The sequence below is a fragment of the Bombyx mori genome, chromosome 5 (genome assembly GCF_030269925.1).
Source record: "Bombyx mori chromosome 5, ASM3026992v2".
NCBI lineage: Eukaryota > Metazoa > Arthropoda > Insecta > Lepidoptera > Bombycidae > Bombyx > Bombyx mori.
In genome coordinates, this window is record NC_085111.1 from 11,195,094 (window position 1) to 11,217,989 (window position 22,896).

Genomic DNA, 22,896 nt, shown 5'->3' on the forward strand with positions numbered 1-22,896 from the left:
GCGGCGCGGCTTATTGCAGCGCTCTTACAAGTGTCTAGGGGAGCTGCGAGCTGTTATTACACGAAAATTTATGAGCTGAATGGCTTGCTAAGCTCCAAGTTTACCGTAAACAACAATAGAGAACTTACCCAATGTTCAGGCACCGGTCTCGGTCTAATGTGACAGGGAAAATGGAAAGAAATCCCAACTGAAAAATTTGTGAAAAGCCACGCTATGAGAGTTTATTGGTCATTGTGGAATCTTTCATTACGTGAATTATCATTTAATATGAGATTAATATGACAAAAATATATTTTGTTTATGTTTACGTAGGCATGTATATGGGTGTATTTGTAATATTAAATTTTTTAAAAACTATTTTGTATATTGAAATATCTTCGAGAGATAAAAACGCTTTTATTCACGATATTATTTCAATAATGTTTCTCTTAGTTATTTAATATAAAAAAATATCAAAATGGCAGCACGAGTCTAAAGATTTTAGCGAGTATGTATGTTGTAATAAAAAACTTTTTTTCACTAAAAAAACTTGTTAATGAATTCAGTTGAGTTCACAATTGGTTAGCATTAATAGATAAGTAGTTATTCCAGTTCATTTCCAATAACGATGATTCCAGTCGGACTTCATATTGTTTTGATACGGTCGATCAATAGCTTATTCATAAGCTGATGTTAGTGCTACTTTAAAGATCAAATTCAAACACATTAGTTGATCCGTTTTTACCCCATTGCTGAAGAAAGGTAATATTGTTTGAACATATTATATTTGTATGTATGTTTAATGTCTTAATGGATTTCAAGATAACAGGTTTCGTTGACTTTGTCTCAGCTGTGGGATTAATATAGAGTATATTAATTTTATACGGCGGCTAAAAAAATTTTTTTAAAATATTTATTTTTCACTGCATTCTATATTGTAGAGCACAGACCAAATTATTATTTTAGAGTAAATCAATATAAAAGTATGAAATTAAACAAATTATTAAACGAAACAAATAAACCTAACCCCAAAATTTACGTTTTTTAATTGCAAAGCTAAAAATAAGCTATGTCAGGAAAGGTATTGCAAGAAGAACTAAAGAAAAAGTAAAGAAATAAGTCGTATTTGTGTGTAGGTTAAGCGTTTCCACTTAAACACCGTCAATTGAGCAATTACCTTGGACCTTTCTGCAATATATTTACTAAAATAGCCTCTTTTGCGCTTTTGACATACTTCTATTAGCTATTTATTTGTACTAGCGGTCCCGCAGTAGTCGAAATTCGACTATAATTAATTAGAATTGTAAGTTTGTACACTATTATGATTGTATTTTATACTTCTATAATAAAAAAATTCACCAAGGCTACTATATAAAAAAATATTAATAAAGACAAACAATATTTAATCTATTCTCAATTTGACCACAGACGTCAAGAACAAAAGTTTGACAATAAATAGTATGCATACATGTGTGCTTCAAATACATGGTATGTAGTGTGTGTTATGTTTTCTTTATTGATTTAATGTATCTTTTATGCATTATTTAAAAAAAATATTAGCATTGTGCACTTCTTCTCTATATTCTCTATAAGTGTGCAACATTTCATACTCCTCCGTCCGCGCAATTTTCGTTAAAAGGGATACAAAGTTTTTGCTTCACGTATTAATATATAGATGTAACAGAAGCTGAGAATGTCATTTTCATCTACTTCAAGATATACGATTAAATTTGAAAATCTTGACACGCATCAAATACCATATTTAATAAATAATATTTCGATCTAATATATTTAATATATTTATAATTCGATCACTAATTGAGGCCAATGGAAAGATTTTCTGAAAAAAATGAAACGAAATCGGCAAAAAAAAACCAGTTGTTTCAGACTGTATATAACGGCCAGAGATATACACATATTAATGATTGATTAACTTTTACATTCAAATTCATTTTATTTTTTATTTTTACACGACTTACGTAATTTTCTTAGTGTTGTTGATTATTGGTAATAAATACAACATCGGTTTTCTTACTTATAGATTTTCCTTTTTGAGTCCCTTAGTATGCTGTAGTTTGCTTGACACATAATCCATCATGTTCAAGCTTATGATGAAAAAGCTAAATCGTGTACCCAAAATGCAGGATACGTGAGCTTCAATACGCAATGGATTATACCCGCGGGTGACGAATTAAACCGAACTTCAAGAGTCTATATTTCATACAACATACATATCGGCGTTAAGCCAGAGTTTTCACACAGTGGGAATGAGGCGCTCGCTCTGGCCTTTTCATTTTTCATTATAATTATTATTTTGTAATTGTATTTTTTTTGACTTGTTTTTTTCGTTTATTGCAAATATTGTTACTTATTTAAAAAAAAAAAGAAAATATTTGAGAAAAAACAAAAAAAAAAGGCCGCTGAGTTTGTTTCGCCGGTTCTTCTCAGGACTGTGGCTTTTTTTGGAATCGGTGGTAGAGTTTACATTGTTATTTATATTTTGACATCCAACAAGTGTGCTATACTGACATCTAAGTTGAAATAAATGATTTTGAATTTTGAGTAAGGTCTTTTACAATGAAAATACAATACAATTCTATAAAACTTGAACATTACTATTTTATTACAACAAGCTACGTCTTAGTTCTTACACAATTAGCCATTTTTTTTATGGTTATAGTAATTACAACTTCTTTTATACAAACGAATGTAATTACTGCGAAACAATTCACAAAATATAGCTTAATATTCACAATACATATTTTAGTGATTTTCACATGACTGACATTAATTTATTTTACATAAATTACTTTTAACTAATATAAACTAACATTGTTATTAGCCAGCCTAATAATAGATGTCGTCAACATCATGTGCAGAACAATTACAATACTCAATCAATTATTATTAATATTTAATTATTTATACAGTCATTTGTGTTTTTAAACAGTAATATAAACAATATATACATATTCTAAACATTTTCACATCAAAACAGTGTCTGCTAAATATTAAATATGCTAGAATAATAAGTTTCATCTTGCTAATAATAAATTAATATTAACATAGAATAAACTAAACTATATATTATTATGTTAATTATTGCCAATAGTGGTGCCCATATACACGTTTCAAGGCGTTTCACGCGTTTTCATTGATTAAACGGATATGATCGATAGCTGTGCTAGTGTCGGTTAGTCGGAGCTCAGCTAGATCATTACCGATATGCGAACGGCGCCTGCTGTGGCTTGGAAACGCCCTTCTGCCCTTTATTAATTGCCACACGAACAAAAGCAAATGACTTCGTAGAGGTGATCCCGCGAGGTTGGGCCGACGTTATCCATTCAGCCGGTGTAGACGTCCACGAAGAGAAATGTTCATTCACGATAGGAGAATTTATGACTTTGATTTACGCGAGACTTTTCACGTGGTGCCCTCGACGTCTCGGTTCCATCGTAAATAGAGAAGGGTCGGTTGACGTTTCAGACCTTCGTTATTGGTTACAGCGTCGCGGAGCTGTCAGTCTCACTATTCAACATCTGAAACTGTCATATTAATCCGTTGATTTATTTTCAAGTGTTATTGGTATTTGGTATGTGACTGACTCGTTGGTGCTGTAGTTAGCGGCCCTGACTATTGGGTCGAGGTTCGTGGGTTCGATTCCAACATCGGGCACACATTGTGTGTTGAACAGGTTTGTTTGCTTTTTGTCATGATAGTTATTATCTATATATATTTAGATGTATAAAAGTACATAAATATTTATCAATCTCTGGTACCCATAACATAAGGAATCCTAAATTGGGACCAGACGACCGGACGACCGTGCGTGATATAATAACTGGAAACGACCCAGTTATTATTATTTGGAAATACCTCGAAGTTTTGATTAGTTGTCAGCGTTTTTGTAAGTGTTATTTTTTGTAGAAATGTGAAATGTATTTTTTTAATATCTTAATATGTATCACTTGTAAAAATACTATCGAATTAAAATTGCGTTCCGGTTTGTATACGAAAGTCGACAAAGATCAGTTGTTTATTTAATATTTTTACGAAACTGAAAAATAAAAACCGAATGAATTAATATAGATTTAGATTTTAGAATTTAGATTTCGGTAAACATCGGCTTGGTTCTACCCCTAGCATTGCTGAAGTCCATGGGCGACGGTAACCACTCACCATCGGGTGGGCTGTGTGCTCGTCTGCCTACAAGGGCAATAAAAAAAAAGAAGATGTTTCATTATATTTCCGATTATTTTTGTAGATGGAGAGACAAGGTCAAGGTCAATCTAGTGTTAAACGTTAGCTTATAGAATCGCAGCCAGAATAATCTCAAGTCAATGAATAAATTATAACCTTGAAAACGCATGAATGCTTCGTGGCAGAAAAAAAACAGGAACGCTGTACCAAACTAAGCGGGCTTATAACACGCTGTACCAATAAAATGTGTAGTAGGTACATTCTATCTAATGGATTTCTACTTAAGATTTTTCACGTCCGCTTTGCAGCGAATTCGACAATTGAGTTGATAAATGAAAAACATTGGGCTAGTTTTACTGGTGGTAGGACCATTTGTGAGTCCGCGCGGATAGGTACCGCCGCCCTGCCTATTTCTGCCGTGAAGCAGTAATGCGTTTCGGTTTGAAGGGAGGGGTAACTTTTGTAACTATACTGAGACCTCAGAACTTATATCTCAAGGTGTGTAGCGCATTTACGTTGTACATGTCTATGGGCTCCAGTAACCACTTAACACAAGGTGGGCTGTGAGCTCGTCCACACATTTAAGCAATAAAAACAAAATAGTATAGTGGTTGTGGCGATGACATTGTTCGGCGGCGATGTTGCAGCTGTTAGGTAGTTTTATCTCACACAATTTCAATTTTTCATCTGCGGCTGTCAGCCCGCCGCCTGCAGATAAGTAACGTTCGCGTCGCGTGTTGAAGTTTGTTTAGCTCCAGTTTCAGTTCGCTCCACTTCCTTTTGAAAACTTTTTGTGTATGAGAGCCGACCTCTCGAGATATCACAATAATTCTTACGATTTGTACCAGTTTCCAATTGATAGACGCAGGCTCCGAAACTGAATTTCCGATGGAAGCCTAGCAAACATCTCCGCGGAAACATCAAAGTGGCGTGCTCGAAAGTTTCTTGTTTATGTAACTTCGTTGACGGGCCACTGATCGGGTGACTTACAATTGTTTCCGAGAACGATCACATCCAATCTAAATTTTCATTTAGAATACTCGATTTAACAAATTTTATTTAAATACCTCTCAAAAGATACAGTTTAAAGAATGCGGGCGTTTTATCTGTAAGGACCAGAACCTTACATATAAGGCACCCGTTTTCTTGTATCCTGAAGTGGATAGGGCATGGTGATAAATCGAACATACAAAATGGACATATACCGGTAGGCATCTTGTGAGTTCAAACGGGTAGTTTTATATAGCGTGATTATCCTGCTTTTTTCTACCATGAACGCATCATGCATTTAGATTCGAAGGTGGCACTCAAGCTGTATTGTCTCTAGCCTTCGATGTGTAAGTCAATCTGCAAACCTATTCCAACTAAATCACAATTATGACTATCATTGTATCGCAGTCTGTTTGTTTACATATTTTGCTTAGAGTTAATTAAACCTCTGTTCTCACTCTCAGAGTTGGTTGAACTTTTGCACTGATAACAGAATTAATGAGTACTCGGCTGGATTTTGGGGAAGAATGCTCTGGTGACAGAGGCGGGAGGCGCAAGGGCGGGCGGGGTAGCCACTTCGCCGTTTGGGCCAGTCCGCTTCGCACCGTCCTCGCGAAGTTACGTTTTCGGAACGTAGACAACGCGGTCGCCAAGAGTATCTCGTCAACGTAAAAACTCAAGCCTACAGTGTAATGTACTACGAGAAGTACTAACGATAATGGGGTTAATAATTTTGTCGAGATCTCGGTATATCGGACCGTGTAATGTGTTGTGTGAATGTGTTTCCACTGCGTACATGTAAAGTGAGCTCAAAACGGTTTTCCTTTTATATGGGTGCATTGGTTCACCGGCCGGAGCAGTTTGTCACCTACTTTTTATGATTAGAACGAGCGAATTTGCGTCAATATCGTTTGATCAAATAACTATGATGCTATTTACGTTGCCCCGATAAAAATTGTTTTGTTTCTATATCTTAATAATATATCTTGCACATTCAATTATTTTTATAATTTTGTCGGATATGTTTAAATCTTCGAATTAAGATTTTTCGATCATATACGACAATTTCATTTAAATTTATTTCAAAACTAGCGGCCCGCTCCGGCCCCGCTCGGGTCTTTAACAAAAATTTCAACGATATTTGACGTTGTTTTATTTTTTTAAATAAAAGAACGCTTACTGTGGCATAACTATAATAGTTAGACATATGCTCTCCCGACACTTTTTGTAAATAATAACGTGTTCAACAAAGTCGTAGTACATTATTTTATTCTATCATCAATAGTTTTCGAAGGGCACGCGATGTAAAGAATATTTTAGGTAATTTTTTTACACCTTGGATTACATTACATTGGAGTCTTAGTAAGGATCCCTAATTTTTTTTAAAAATTTAATTACTTATAGCGTATGTCACTCGGGAATAGTGTAGCTTCCCAACAGTGAAATAATTTTTCAAATCGGTTCAGTAGTTTCGGAGCCTCTTCAATAAAAACAAACAAACAAACAAACAAATATTTCCTCTTTATCTTAACAGTATAGATAATGTTATTATTAAAACGTCTTTTTTTGAAAACAAATAAATTACATGATTAAATTAAATTACAATATAATAATAATTATTATTATTATTATTTAATAATAAATAATACCTGTTTCCCATTATTTAAAACTTTCAACATGACGTTTCTTATTGATTGTGGTGAGAGAAAAACTATTTTCACTGTCGATATTAATGATACATTAATATTTTAAGATACAAAAAAATCCGTGAGGATTTGAAGTTTTTGATTCAGTCAATTTTAACATGGGAAGTTAGTAATAATCAAACGAATTCAGGTACGCATGTGTACGAAATGCTACTATGAAAGGGAACAATATTTTTTTATTTAATTTTCTTTCTGATTTCCGATGGCTGGCATTTGTGATCAGTTATACCTTAAGCTAGTCTGGTTTTGGCAGTAAAATGTAACCGCAACCTAAAGCACAGCAAAATGATTCTAATGTAAATGTTACACTTTACGAAACTCAGCCGTTCTATGTATTTGCTACCACGACACAAAACATATTTGACGTATGTTCATAAAATATACATTCCACACAAAATAAATAAAAATTACAACTCACATTTCAAGAATACGTAATATCTTCTAGACCCCAAGTACCAAATATTTGTTTGTATAGTAACTGTCGATGAAATTCTAAAGTTTATCAAAATTCTTTCTTTTTAGTTTTCTTTCACATATCATATAGAAAAATAAAAAATTGTGGCGAAAATAGTTTTGGTCGTATTTTGATTGTTGGACGGACATGAAGTTCTTAGAATTATTGTAACCTTTATAAAACAACACTCATTTAATTAACTGGTGAGGTAATCACGCATTCTGAATTATGGTGTTACAACCGTCAATCCACTCGTCCAATTGAGACATCGATATCATCTGTCAATGAGGGTGACAGTACGGGTAAATGATATTGTGAGTTTATATATTCTAGTTCTATAGTTGCCAACATCAAGAAGTTACGTGATTTCAAATTTGTCGTCGTCGTGGCCTAAAGGATAAGATGTCCGGTGCATTCGTATCTAGCGATGCACCGATGTTCGAATCCCGCAGGCGGGTACCAATTTTTCTAATGAAATACGTACTTAACAATTGTTCACGATTGACTTCCACGGTGAAGGAATAACATCGTGTAATAAAAATGAAACCCGCCAAATTATAGTTTGCGTAATCACTGGTGGTAGGACCTCTTGTGAGTCCGCGCGGGTGGGTACCACCGCCCTGCCTATTTCTGCCGTGAAGCAGTAATGCGTTTCGGTTTGAAGGGCGGGGCTGCCGTCGTAACTATACTTGAGACCTTAGAACTTATATCTCGAGGTGGGTGGCGCATTTACGTTGTAGATGTCTATGGGCTCTAGTAACCACTTAACACCAGGTGGGCTGTGAGCTCGTCCATCCATCTAAGCAATAAAAAAAAACATTTATATCAAAAAGAATCTATAAAATAGCCAGTCTCTATTTTAAATATAAATACGAGAAAAATATCAAATTAGCCAGATAGAAAAGCACCACCGTTCCCATCAGACAGCTAGCATGTCTTATTACGAAAATGAACAATACGAACGTACTTAAGTAGGTTACTTCACGATATCTAGATGCCTGTCTAGTTCAAAACGATTTAGGGTAACGGTTGGGCTGGACTAGATCGTCATACTATTTGCATAAATTCCCTTACAAATACCAAACGGCGGAGCGTAAATATGGGTATAATAATTATTGTTTAGGACAGATTTGCTAGTTGATGGATGGGTTTTAGTAAATTGATTCAGATCACAAGTATATGTATACTTAGAATTTATGTACATATGTAAATTGTGTAGTAGTAGACGGCGTCTTGATTTTTAGTCTTGACATTGATGATGTCCATGGGCGTTGGGAGAAAGGTCAGTTATGTAAAGTTGTATAACGATGAAATTTACAATTAAGCTTTCTTTGAAGTCTTTCAAAACCGTTTTTATTATTACGATCTGTTGTTTTCAATCTTAGTTATTCGCAAGTGAAATCAGAAAGTGAATTTTTTTTTAAAAAGTACTTTTAAAAATATCCAAAAAGAACCATTCAGATCGAGGGATGGGATCTTAATATTACTAGTAGTAGCCGCTAAATAACTATATAAAATATAATAGACAATAACACTGCGATTTAAGTGTGAGCGTGCCAGAAAGACAGTGAGAAAAGTTCCCATTATGCAGTCACTTTTAGCTGTTCCCTCCAATCCCGCTGTGGTATCTATAGGCTCTTTTGCCATGAATATTTAAAATACTAATTCCTGTTTTCATTTAAATATTATTTCACGAAATTTTTAAACATTGAATGAAACAGAAGGCAGTGCATTATGCAGTACATTATGCAAATTTATCAATAAAATTAGCGAGTCACATATCGAATTTGATTCGCGACATTCACAAAGAAAATCGATCTTCATAGGTTGTAGAGAAGAAACACCCACGTTATAAAACCTTTGGTATTATCAATATCGATCATTCGACTGACCTTTCTGAAAATATAATAAACGTGCCGAATTGATTAACTACAGCTATCGGATTTATGTGTGTTATATATTAAATATCATTGTGAAGAAGACATAAAATCATGCTAAGAATTTTTTGCTCACGTAGTTTATGTCCCTATTACACAGCGTCCATATTTTATAGGCCTCCGATGAGTGTCTTGGGACATTTTTATGGAAGGACCTATGATTAAAAGCATCTGCAAATTACAATCGAGTTTCGGAGGCCCTAAAGGCATTTTATTGTGTTATAAGTCACTTCGGAGTTTGAATCAAGGTTGGGTCGTTAAAACCTTTGAAAGGGAACTTCTAGTCTTATGTTAGATTTTTTGCCTTAATTTACAAAGTTGTTTTTTGAATATATTTTTTTTTATTATCTTTTATCTGACTTTCGGAAGACGTTGTTCAGAGATACGTACTGTTTTATAAAAAATAATGTTTATTGATGATTTAAAAAATACGATTCGATCGGTTTTCATAGGCATTAACTTATTTATAAGCTTGGCAGGTGAGCATTTGGCGCATCCGATGACCACTGACGTCTTAACCATTAGCATTGTACCGCTAATGCGTTTTAAAATTGGGTACTTCAGAAGCATTTAAAACAAAAACCTGTAAACATTTTGAAGATGTACTAATTAAAAAGATGAGTATGTAAAGTCCTATTTTGAACACTGTCTAAACAAACGTTCCTGATTCTATTGCTCCATGATAAGAAATGTCTTGTGCTGGCTATTATATAGGTAAGCTTAAATACATATAAGACAAGAAGAAGACATTCACATCAAATACTAAATATCTTTAACAAAGATATTGATCCTGAATGGGAATTGGGCCTGGATTCTGTCAGTCTGAGTAAATCAGTAACAGAGGAGATCAAATATTGGTTTTTAGGATTCTTTATTTGTTCGCGTATTTTGCGATTGACTTGAAACTTTCGAAGCTGTTTTTGATACTTCAGGGATATTAGGTATTCACTTCAAACATAATATAAGGAGAAAAGTCGTGCGCAAATCTTTTAAAATTATCTTTTTTCATATACAGATATATTTTTATGTATTTTATGTGGAAAGTACTCATTTTGGCAATATATTCGACGGACCATTGCCATGCTAACCTTATCTTTCATACATAAGTAGGATAAAAAAATATTGCCTTTTTAGGCCCACCTGATATTGAGTGGTTATCGCCGGTCATTGTCATCGACAATTCCAGAGGTAGTTGCTGCCTACGGCTAAGTACTCTTCGCAAACCTCTTTTGAAGAAGGACATGTGATGGCGCGCTGGAAACACCTAGGAGGCTTCATCCCAGAGCCAGATGATTTTGTTGATTTTGTTTTCGTGTAATATAATTTGTTTTAAGAAATAAATATCTCAGGAAATTTACTAGCTAGGGAACCGTAAAAATGTCACATTTGAATGCTTGGATACGAAATAGTCCCTGCGGCATAGCTACGTGGTTTATGAAGATACATTCAAAGTGCTCGAAATTTTCAGAATTAATAAATAGCGTAGTAAGAGCGAATATATGAAAAATCTATAAAAAATAATAAATAAACAACAAACTCACGACGCGCCTGATGTTCAATAGTGCCCGGGAGATAGACAACAACTTGAATAGCGCCGACCTTTTTGAGAGACGGTATCGAAACTTCCATAATTGTATTGTAAGTAGCAATGGTTGTTCTTCCTTTTCCTAAATAAATCAAAATGTATTTACGTACAAACGGTTGTTAATACAATAAACAAACGATATAGTCTCCATGTTATTAAGGACAATATTGAAAACAAACCCTCAGAGCTATTGAAACACGTAAAAACTGCACTTACAATTCAATAAAACGTCCGTGCGAGTAAGTGGGGCCTTTTATTGTTTCACGACTTATCCGAGGTCGTTCACCTCTGCTGAAATACACATCGGAGTAAAAACCTTGTCGTTCTAGCGTAGGGTATTGATATAGGAAGGTGATGTTGACTTTTTAGGAAAACTTATTGGTTGATCTACATAAGTTAAATGTTTTGACGGATTAAGTTTTAGCGCATTATTTACTTTGAATTTTACGATTTTTTGAAAAGCGGTTTTTGATTTTCTTATACTTGTGTGCTTTTAATTGTTGGATTATTTATACAAAATCCTATATCTATCAAATGACGTAAACTTGGGAAACCAGTGGTAATTGACCCAGTAAAAACCTGAGTCAGTGAAAATCAGTAGATGGTAACGGTTTCAACGGTAGGCAGCGGTTTGCGTCTGTCCCTGGCATTGCTGAAGTCCATGGGCGACGGTAACCATTCACCATTAGGTAAACCGTATGCTCGTCTGACTACAAGGACAATAAAAAAAACAGGGAACATCTGACTGACATACAACATATCACTCAATGACTACTAACGCCCTTGTTTTATTTGAAATAAGGGTAGCTACTCCCACTGTTAAATATGATTTTAATAATGTAAGTTCCTGAAATCGAAATGCGAGATATTTTCCAAATAAGGCGAATCGTCGGAATTAACTTATGTAACAGTGTTTCTGTATTGTTAGGCCTCGATTTACACAAAAGGGTTGTTAGGTAATGTGTAATGTATTATTGCCAGATTTTGTCCTTGGTATTTTCAGAGCATGAACTTCATAGACTACGTTCATAGATTACGTTTTCATAGACGTAACTACATTTATAACTATATTTTATATAGTAGCGAGTTACCTACGTATAATTTTAAATGCCAAAATATTGTTCAAGAGTCGTTAATGTTTGGTATTATAAATCTCAAGAATAAGTTAAAATTATACAAGAATCTTGCTGGTAAGAAGGCTTAACTTTGAGTAATTCGTGTTGGTTTAAAAATACTGCCTGTTTTATCGCAAAGTAGTCTCTCAATTGAAATTTCAATAATTGAATGTTAAATAGTTTCTTTTATTGTCAGCCTCCAATAAATCTATAAAGTAATTTATCATAATTATCATCAGCTTACACTAGTCCACTGCTGGACATAGACCTTTGTCTGTTTTTCCGGTTTTCGATTCTCCTCATTGACCTCCTTCTAAAGTATTTAAATCTACAAAAACATAAAATATCTACACAGCCATACTATACCACGATTGTGAACTTATAGTCGTTTGTTGTAATGTATTATTGCCAGATTTTGTCCCTGGTATTTTCAGAGCATGAACTTCATAGATTATGAATGGTAATGAATATGAATAACCTTCGTGAATAACCTTTTTGGTTATTTTCCTAGTAAAATTATGGTTTTTCCGATGTGGAAAATAAAAAAGATCTTATTCTAATGGAACGAAGGTGTCATGCAGCAGCATTTAGGTAATGAGCTATAGATAGATAGCTATTATCGTATTAATATTAGGAGCTCATTTTACATAACTAAATTTTCCACAACTCGCAAATACGTTTAAAACGGTTAGTTCAAATATTCATAAGAAAAAATAACGAAGAATACAAATTAACAGACCAATAAATTAAACTTAAAATAATATTCATTCAAAAATTTTACTGATTAATTAGCGGTGTAGATTTGATGACAATCTCTTACTTTTGAACTGGGCCGAAACAGTTCAGCAACGACCTCAACTCGATGCCCGTAACTTTTACGTAATTACTTTTGTTTGTTTTTAATTTAATTAATTGGGACGGATTATCCTAGTTATCGCGGGGATTCACACGAAACTTTTTATTGATTCAGCTGTTTGCAGGTCGACGAACCTTTATTGACGGTACGAACTTTTGAATCCAAGTAACGAAGTACATATAATTAAATCAGACCCTCTCACTGATACTTATTTGTTTCACATTCTTAACTAAGGCTGTTCGGTAATCATGTTACACAACTCTCACGTGTCAAAATCAAGGGAATAAATACGGTTAATTTAAGTTAGGCTTGCCTGTTTACTCACGTTTTCATTTCTTTGTCTACCTTCCGGTAACAGGGGCGGCGGGAACTTGCTAAAATGTACAAGATAAATACCACAGTCGAACAAGAGAGTTAATTGAGATAAACAGATGTATATTGTATTAAATAAGTTCGAGCTTCCAAACATTACGAGCGTAACGTAACGAAATCAACAAACTTAGTCTACAACTTACCATAACATTCAACTTCGTTCTGTTTACTAGAAGGGTATTTTGTTTGCTATCAGAAATAACGTTTACAAAATTATCATGTCGGCGTTTAACGTTAATAGCATCATGGAAACTTAAAATGTAGCATCCTTTATATTAATTTTCAGTGTCTTACAACGTTTATTATCCAATATTTTTTGTCATGAAACATAAACTCAAATGAGGCGATTTATCTTTGAAGATGAACGGGCCGGGCTACGATTACTCCGTGCCTACCTCTACAGCATTCTACGCTACTAATAACCGCCCTCCGCAATACGATCGTGGCTACGGACAGATTAGTGTTGGTCCACTTTACAGTCCATCTTCGCATCCTCTTTCCAACTACGCCGATATTTATGAAGGCAATAATGACACTACACTTCGGGCCGAAGAAAGACATTGGTACATAGAAAACCATAAAAACTTACAACCCACATATAATATAAACCACGATACTATTACCCACGATGCCAAAAGCAAAAAAGAAGAAGAGAAGAAAACTGAAGTTCCTGTTAGATCAGAGACGTCTCAGGCGAGACAGAGAAGGAAAGAGGATCGATGTTCGTGCGAATGCTGGCCCACTACAGAAGTGAATGTGGCCCAAGAAAGTAATGGAAATGACGGAACTCGGTCGCTTTCTGGAGTCGATATTGTCGCCTCATATGGCGTTTATGGGAATCCTCACGATGAAGACAATTCGGGTTTTGCACGAATTACCGAGAAAAGTACAATTTACGGACAAGGCAGCGATGCCCCCGTTCAAGGTGTGATTGTGAATCAACAGGGAAATAGTGCCGTTGTGCGATCAGGTTCGGCAACGGAACCCACGTGTGGAAAGTGTTGTGTGTGGTCGTCGAACCCCCCAGCAGCTAATTCCGAAGATTATTGTTGGATGCATTACTGTCGGCCGGCGTTAATTATTTTACTGCTTCTGTTTTTTCTAGTTTTGTTAGGAGTTTCGACAGGGTTCCTACTGACAAACAATTGTAAGTATCATATCTAAGTATCATAACCATTATCTTTTTTATAATTTTAAGATTTCAGCAATGAAATTGTCTTTATAATTTTAAGATTTATAAATGTTGAAAAATGAAAACTTTGAGAAGATCTACATTTTTTTTTTATTTCAAATTGTCTTAAAAATTATGAAGGTTATCTATCTTTCAAAACAAAGTTATTTACTAAAGTAAACAGTTTTTTTCGAAGTGGTAAATTGTTGATCTACCATGAACTGATGTCCCAAGGTAGGTGGCGGTATTTCCTTTTTTTATGTTTATGGGCTCCGATAACTACTTCACATCGGGTGAGACGTGAGCTCGAACACCCGGCTAAGCAATAATAAAAATAAAAAGAAAACAAAGCGTAAAAAAATATTACAAAAAACTTTACTATTTTATGTTGACTTTGACTGACGTTGGTGAAACAGTTAGTGGTCGTGACTACCATACCGCGCTATAGGGATTAGACTCCTCGTCGGAGTGAGTTCCTTTGTCAAAGATATTTGATATCCGGTATTGAAGTCGTCGTAGCCTAAAGGATAAGACGTCCAGTGCATTTGTATCTTGCGATGCAACGGTGTTCAGATCTCGCCGGCAAGTACCAATTTTTCTAATGAAATGCGTACTTAATAAATGTTCACGATTGACTTTCATGGTGAAGGAATAACATCGTGTAATAAAAATCGAAACACGCTAAATTGTAATTTGTATAATTATTGATGATAGGACGTCCTGTGAGTCCGCACGGGTAGGTACCACCACCTTGCCTATTTCTGCCGTGAAGCAGTAATGCATTTCGGTTTGAAGAATGGGACAGCCGTTGTACTGAACTGAGACCTTAGAACTCATGTCTCAAGGCGGGCGCCATTTACATTGTAGATGTCTATGGCCTTCGGTAACCACTTAACACCAGGTGGGCCGTGAGCTCATCCAACTACTTAAGAAATAAATAAAAAATTGGGATGAGATTGTTCTTGTCTTGGACGTGTTCCCAGTACCCAAAACGCAGGAGAAACCCTTGGCCCGTGGCAGTGTATTGCGCAATGCTTATCTAAAAACTAGCCGTACGTCTTCAACTTAGAACGCGTGGACTACATTTTACATCGTGTAGTCGGGGACCCATGCTCAGCTGAAGATGAAAACCCTATATTCATTACCAAGATAAAAAGTATTTCAGTGCCAAATTTTGTTATCTAGATGTGACAGACAGATAACATGAAAGGCCGTTCTAACATCAAAACTCTTGGCTGTTCACAGTTTTGAACCAATGAAATGTAATTGAATCTATATCATTCAGACAGGATCATCCAAATCAAAATCATTCAAATTTGGCTCTTCATGAGCCAAGATGTTTCCAAACGTTTAAAATAATAATAATAAAGTAATAAACACGTGCGATTGGTATGGCAGCCACCCTCAGAATGTGGAAAGTGATTAATCAGAATAACTAAAGTGTTATCACAGCCTAAGGAATAACTCATCCAGTATACTCGTTACAATTGATGAGAATTTGCCGGAGTACAAATCCCCCAAGCAGGAACCAATTTTCCTAAGCAAATGTGTATATAAGACTTATGTAAATAATTTTCACATTATGTTAGCTTAGAACAACACCACTGCATATCTTCCCGTGTATTTGGTAAAATGGACAGCAGCTTTCTCTTACTAAAACCTTAATCTCATGTCTTAAGGTGGGCAGCGTTTATTTAAAACTAGCTGTGTCATGAACGCATTCACCGCTATGTTCAATTATGGTAAACCAGATATTCCGTTAATATTATAAAAACTATTGTTATTAAACTCTAAAATTATCACAAGAACTATAGAATATACGTCATATACTATTTTATTATTATAAACAAGCACGTATTTTTGGTAACATTAGAAAGTCATTTACCTATGAATTCTGCTATATAAGCAAATCCAATTAACAAAAATGGTAATTTGTTTTTCCATCGCTGCCAGTATTTATGAAGCAATTACATACACATCCATGTTTTCATGAATTCTAAATGAGATTTTCCCGTATATTTTCAGTTCAGCGATTCAAAAGAGAATACCTGTTCAGGATTATGTATGCTCACCATGTTCAAACAATAACTTTATATGCATAAACTAAAGTATCATCTACAGAGCTTTCTGAGTGTCACTTCATGTTGATCTCTAGAGTAGTGAATGTAAGTTTTTATCTATTTTAATATTTTATTGCACAAATTTGGTGTTTTTTTCTTGGGTCAGGAGAAAATCGGATACGCATTGGGGATGGTAGGCAGGGCATGTCGGAGTTGAATCGACTTAAAACCTCTGTAGTTGAACAATCCGCGTCCGAACATTGGATGTGGCAGAATTTATCCAAGACAGGCTGTGTGGGCCAGGTGACGAGTTTCGCACGTAGCACATGGTGCTCCGCCAAACTATCCCTAATGGGTCCCAAACCAGCGGTGGCCACCGACTGCCGGGGTAAGTTGGGTATACAAGCTCACGCTCCAACTATTAAGTCATTACCGGGCCAAGGCCATCACAAAATGAACGCTATAGCCCGTCTTGAGATATGAGGTTGAAATTTCAATTTCTATTATCTACCCTTCAAACCGGTACGCATGACAGCTTCGTTGCAGAATGATCTGAAACATGGAAGCTTGTTTACGTTTTACGGGTTTGGTTTTGATTATATGATATTATTTTTTCATCGTGGAAATTCTTCGTGAACACGTTTTAGCTAAGTGATTCCTTAGAAAAATCGGTACCTGTGTTAAAATGACAACTTCAAAATTCCGAACCTATATTTCCTCTGTTGATCAAAAACTATAGTTTTATTTCAGAGCATTGAGATTAAAATGTCGAGTCGCAATAACCGATAGCAATATTCAGAGTGAAGTATTTACATATTCGCAAATCATACAGTACTACTCTACGAACAGTATGAACGTATTGCTACAATCGGAAAGCACTCAGTCGCAATAGATTGCCGAAAAGTCAGATCGTTCTTTTTTCGAACGGTAGAATTAATTTCCACCGGTGCCGCGGCACGGGAGCCCGGGGTCTGACTCACGTTCAACTTTAGCTTTTGAAGCCGAGCGTGAATGGCTAATCGATCGATTAATTTTCACGCTGTTTGAACACAAAATTCTCGCGGAATGCAGTAGTCATTCTTGGAATTCGTGAAAGGATTCAGAAGTGAATTTGAATTGGTTGATTATTTTATTTACTGTGAATTGGCTGTCGTGTACCTTGCTATAAAAGATATAAAATTTTCTAAGAATACGCTTGCTCTTATTTAGAATAACGCTTCTACAATTAAGCTACCATTAATAACAGGTTTCACAAGTATGTACGTCAAATTCTAGGTCTATCTTTGACTAAAATTTTACATTAAGACTCTCCATACCCGTGCTCAGAGGAACTATAGAATATTGGGGCGCAAAGTGTCGGACAGGAGGATTTATTTTCTACGGTTCCTATTGTGTCACTGTGCTAGAGATATCAATTCTATGCTACCCATATTTAAAATGATTAACTGATCGATAAGGATTGCGTTACCATGTCAGGAGTATTAGCTAAACCTTGTTACAAGGGCTATGCGTACATGAGAAACATAATGCCATCGCTCATCTTGAAACACAAGGTTTAACTCTCAATCTCATTCTGGAAATGGTTGTCATAATCTTCGAAACTAAAATTATGTTTGCTTCATTGGAAAATATGTACACACAACGTGCTCTATAAACCAGTTTATATCATGCAAGTAGTGATATTATGCAAGTAGCCAAGTGATTTCAATAACTGCTACCTTATTTATTATTGTAATAAATTATTTCATCAAATCCGATACTCGTCGTAAATTTTTATCGCGTTTCGGTGAACATGAAATTAAGCAGATATCGAGTGCCATAAACAGCAGCGATTCCCGAGCATTTCAATCGACCGATACGAGATTAAGTCCGATTCGAACGTAACAGGAAACTGGAGCGAAATCGATTTATACATCGAATCGAGTTGAGGCGGCTGTTATGGCGCCGCAACAAATTGAAATTGATACCATCGGTGGGCAGTGGCTGGCGACCGGATATTACTGGTGTCATGCGCAATCACGCACTTGCCTTCTAGCTGCAGTGACTAGGTGGTCGCTGCAACTAACTTGGTTAGATCGCTAATAAACCTGAGTGACGTCTAAAGTGTAACTTGCAATGTCGATCAGCCTTGTGGGCAGTAGTTTTATGCAAAATAGATAATATCTTCGCGGAAAGTATATAGTAAGTTATCAAGAAACTTTAAATATATAATATTTAGATGGTCAAACACAAATCAAATAATTTAATGATTTATTTGGTGCTTCTCAACCAAATTGTTTAACCCTACCTATCCGATGGTAGTTGAAGGGACTGGTAGGCGATGTTGGTGGTGGTGGTGGAATGGAACGGGAATAATATGAGAGAGTTTGCCAACACTGGCCCTACAAAGTGCAGTGCTTTGTAGAATTTACCACCGGATTGTCTATCAGCTAATTCGTACGTCGAAATCTTACAAGAACGGTGATCGGTGCTGGAGTAGCTAAAAAACCCCCAGAGCGGACGGGGGGATCTGCGTAGACACGTTTTGGGCGACAGCGTATGTGCGTTGTCTCGTCGCTTGGGTCAGATGTTTTTTTGGTTTAATAGCTACTACTAGTTTTAATAGCTAACACTTAAATAGTGCTTTCTTTATATTTAATGTAATATTCGGTTTTTTTTTCATTTCAGTTAAAACATCGGATACAATTCATAAAATAAATCATAATCTTGAGCTCCTAGTTATTGTGGTCCAATTTCGAGCATTGGACTAATAACATAAAAACAAAATCGTTTCATATTAGCATGTTAGCTTTACAAAAGAATTTATTACCAATGTGAGAACCAACCTTAAACTGGTTTTCCATTAACAACACAATAACGTGCAATTAATTGAAACCTATCGCGTTGAAAATTTCTGATTGTATTGCAGTGAAAAACGGTTCATAACTATACGGATGATATCTTTTAGAGATCTTATGCTATTTAGTAGCCTTAGATTCAGTGAGTGACGTTGAATAACTCGTTTAAGCAAGCATATTATCTATATATTAATACGTGAAGCAAAAACTTTGTATCCCTTTTTACGAAAATTGCGCAGACGGAGGAGTATGAACTTTTCCACTCTTATAGAGAATATAGAGAAGAAGTGCACAATGCTAATATTTTTTGAAAATGATGCATAAAAGATACATTAAATCAATAAAGAAAAGATTACACACACTACATACCATGTATTTGACGCATACACGCATGCATACTATTTATTGTCAAGCTTTTGTTCTTGACGTCTGTTGTCAAATTGAGAATAGATTAAATATTATTTGTCTTTGTTAATATTTTTTATAGTGTAGTCTTGGCGAAATTTGCGATTATAGAAGTATAAAATACAATCATAATAGTGTACAAACTTATAATTCCAATTAATTATAGTCGAATTTCGACTACTACGGGACCTCTAGTTATATAAAAACGACCTCAACCCATTTTAACATATTGTTATTATTCTTAATGAATCTTTCGTGATTGTGCTTTTTACAATCATAACTGTCGTCCTAAATAGTTTACGAATAAGTCAGTTTTTGATTAATCGATCAATCTTTGCAGTCGCGTTTGCACACACCGACGTATGATTCATTACATTTTGAAGTTTTATGAAAGGCTTCCCTTGAGACATAATTCAATACATACCTTTTGTGCATATTTTTTTATGACCCGCTACGACTTATTAGTTTAAAAACCTTCGTGTTTGGGAATCGTTACTCATTTTCTTTATAGTATAAATTATGGCCTCGCATACAATTAAAGTTCGGGACATGACTATGGCCACGTGCGTGATTCACATAATTTAGAGAGAACTGTCAACGACATTTTGATAATTTGTTAATAACACTGAACGGATTGTATCCAATTAATTGTTAATTTGTATACTAATTATTATTGTAGCAGTTTAATAAAACTGTTCCATGATGATACTAATAGATTTATCATCCGCCTACAGCTGTCCATTGTTGCACAAAGACCGTTACTATTTTGCGCCCTTGAGATCAGCTTTCGGCTTTTTTCATCCACTACTTGCAAGCTGCTCTACAGCTTGTCATCTCTTCACCTGGACTAAGTCGTTCTATGGGACTAAAATTTCCTTTTTAATTTAGGTTTATTTATTTATTACATTTCATGTAAAATTTACATTGGCAGGTTTAATGCCTAAGGCAATCTCTACCAGTCAACCAAAGGTAGTGCAGAGTAAATAGTGGTAGGTGCAATGAAATTTATGTTAAATTAACACAAAAATATATACATACATATAAATATACACAATCACATATACATATTATACATATACATACATACATACCTAAATACACTTAAGTATACATGTATAATGTATAAATATATTATGTATGTATAATTGTTTATACAGTATTATAGGCATATGTTAATCAATTCACTTAAGAAATAACTTATTTCGTTTAGATACAATAAATCAAACACCAATGAAGTTCAAACTGACGTCACGAAATGAAATTAAATGCTCGGAAAACTTGAATGGTCTTCAATCCCAGAAAATCAAGTATCTTAAAGCAATTTCACGATAATCTATTTTTTTGTTTAAATAAATTAACTAATTTTGTAGCTTAGGAAAAGGAGTAAAAACAAATTTGAATTGGATTTTAGATTTTTAAAGAAGAGCTTCTGCTCTTTTATAAACAAAAACAAAAAGTCTTAAATAGCATTACTTATAAATAATAAATTTGTATCAATGCAATATTCGTGAAAAGTTTTGTAGAAATATTTAATTGAATACTCTTAGTATTCAATATTAGAGACAATTCCTGGGTGGTTCGATACTAGCCACGCATGTATTTTCTTATATTAATAAAGTCGAAAAACCCTTAGCACAACGTAAGGAGAAAAACTTTACAAAGCTACGAAATTATTTCTTGGTGTATTTTTTTCCGTACAATTATTATAACTGTATAAGAAATAATATCCACGATATCCTTTGAGCCGATTTCATGTTAGTAGTTGGTGATATTGTTAGCAATAAAAATGATTTTTATTGTTGTAGCTGACGAGTCTTAAGACTTATCTATTGTTGCAGGAGCAGATCTCGACATTTCCACTAGTTGATGGTTTGAGATATTCAATGGTATTACTTATATATCCAGTGGAATAGCCGATCTATGCTAGAATGGAGTAGTTCCAGATGTTGCGTCTTATTTCATGTCATAGAACTTTTTTATCGTTGCCGCCGCTGACTACTCCCCGAATCCTGATCACGCAGGAGCCAGTCACCGTCGACGCCCTAGACACGTCCTTACAGATCCATCAGATTCAATAACCTTTGCACTAGACGCCTTCAGCTCTAACACTATGAGCAGGCTTAGGGACCCCGGTAACCGTACTCGTCGAACTCGACAAAGAGTTCGCCGTGCAACCTAACCCATGAATCAGATCGCTGAGTTTCTCGCCAGATCTTCTCAGCGGGTCGCGATTCCGATCCGGTAGTAGATTCATTCGCGAAGCAGCTGCTCTTGAGCTGTTAGATCTCCTTCGGAGGCGCTCGGGTAGCTGTTAGCAAATCCCACCCCTCCTGGCTGAGCCTTTGCTCGCCCACCTGTCCTGGTGAAACTGGAAAGGCCTCCGGGCCACCAGTAATCCTTCAATCATAAAAAAAAGAACTTTTTTACAATAACAAAATCACATTATTATTGATTGCAGTTGCTGATATTTATCATGCCTAAATATGTGTTTGAGATAGTCAATTTTGTCTCATGTTTAACATCAGGTAAAGTCTGAGATTAGTTGCTAAATTGAGATAATCAACTATTAGGGGGATGTTCTACGATTTAAATAATTGTCGTGAAATATACTCGTAATATCAACTGACATCAACTAATTGCTATAATTCAGAAATTTACCTTGCCAATTAGGGGTGTAACAATACTGACAGATTGCATATGTGCTTAAATAAATATTGCGTAAATTATGTGAATAGTGTTCCCTAGTATCCATTAGCTAGAATAATAAAGAGGTAGCAAATCAAGACATTGAGATGATTGTATATCAACTAATAGAAACCTGTTAGCGCAAAGTTGAGGTTTCAAAGTATTTAGATTTTTAATTTTAAATCGTTGATGAGAAAAACCCATTTCACTATATAATAGGATAGTAAATATCACTACAATGATTGATACATACCGAAATTAATTCATTGCACACCTCATTTTCATTTGACGATTAAATTAAAATTAAAATCAGCCATAAACTTCTTTGAACATAAAGAGTTTTGCATTTTGGTGTTTATTTATTTATTTATTTGGGAAACAAACAGTACAATACAAACATATCATATTTAAAAAAAATATAGTTAAAACAATAACCAAATATGTTTCCACAATCAAAATCACATATAAGTAGAAAGTGAACAAGAAGAGAAATTTACAAATTTAAATTACAAAAAAACAAAAGCAACACAACACGCACTATTAT

General features: G+C 34.9%; 2 protein-coding genes across 11 annotated transcripts in view; one reads left to right on the forward strand and one right to left on the reverse strand.

The window, feature by feature from the left end:
• LOC101738942 (luciferin sulfotransferase) overlaps positions 1-22,896 on the reverse strand; it is a 343,088-nt gene that overhangs the window by 167,764 nt on the left and 152,428 nt on the right. The gene's annotated exons all lie outside the window — the stretch shown is intronic.
• Positions 1-22,896, forward strand: part of LOC101738670 (agrin) — a 182,069-nt gene that overhangs the window by 115,984 nt on the left and 43,189 nt on the right. For 4 of the 10 annotated variants that reach the window (XR_005244675.2, XM_038010933.2, XM_038010934.2 and 1 more), the window contains exons 1-2: positions 5,761-5,972; positions 13,481-14,341. The exons of the other annotated variants lie outside the window; for them this stretch is intronic. Coding sequence is in view for 3 of the 4 variants with exons in the window: in XM_038010933.2 (XP_037866861.2) it covers positions 13,555-14,341 (787 nt within the window). In the remaining variant the exon portion in view is untranslated. Of the gene's footprint in view, positions 1-5,760; positions 5,973-13,480; positions 14,342-22,896 lie in introns of those variants that run through there. 10 annotated transcript variants of the gene reach the window in all.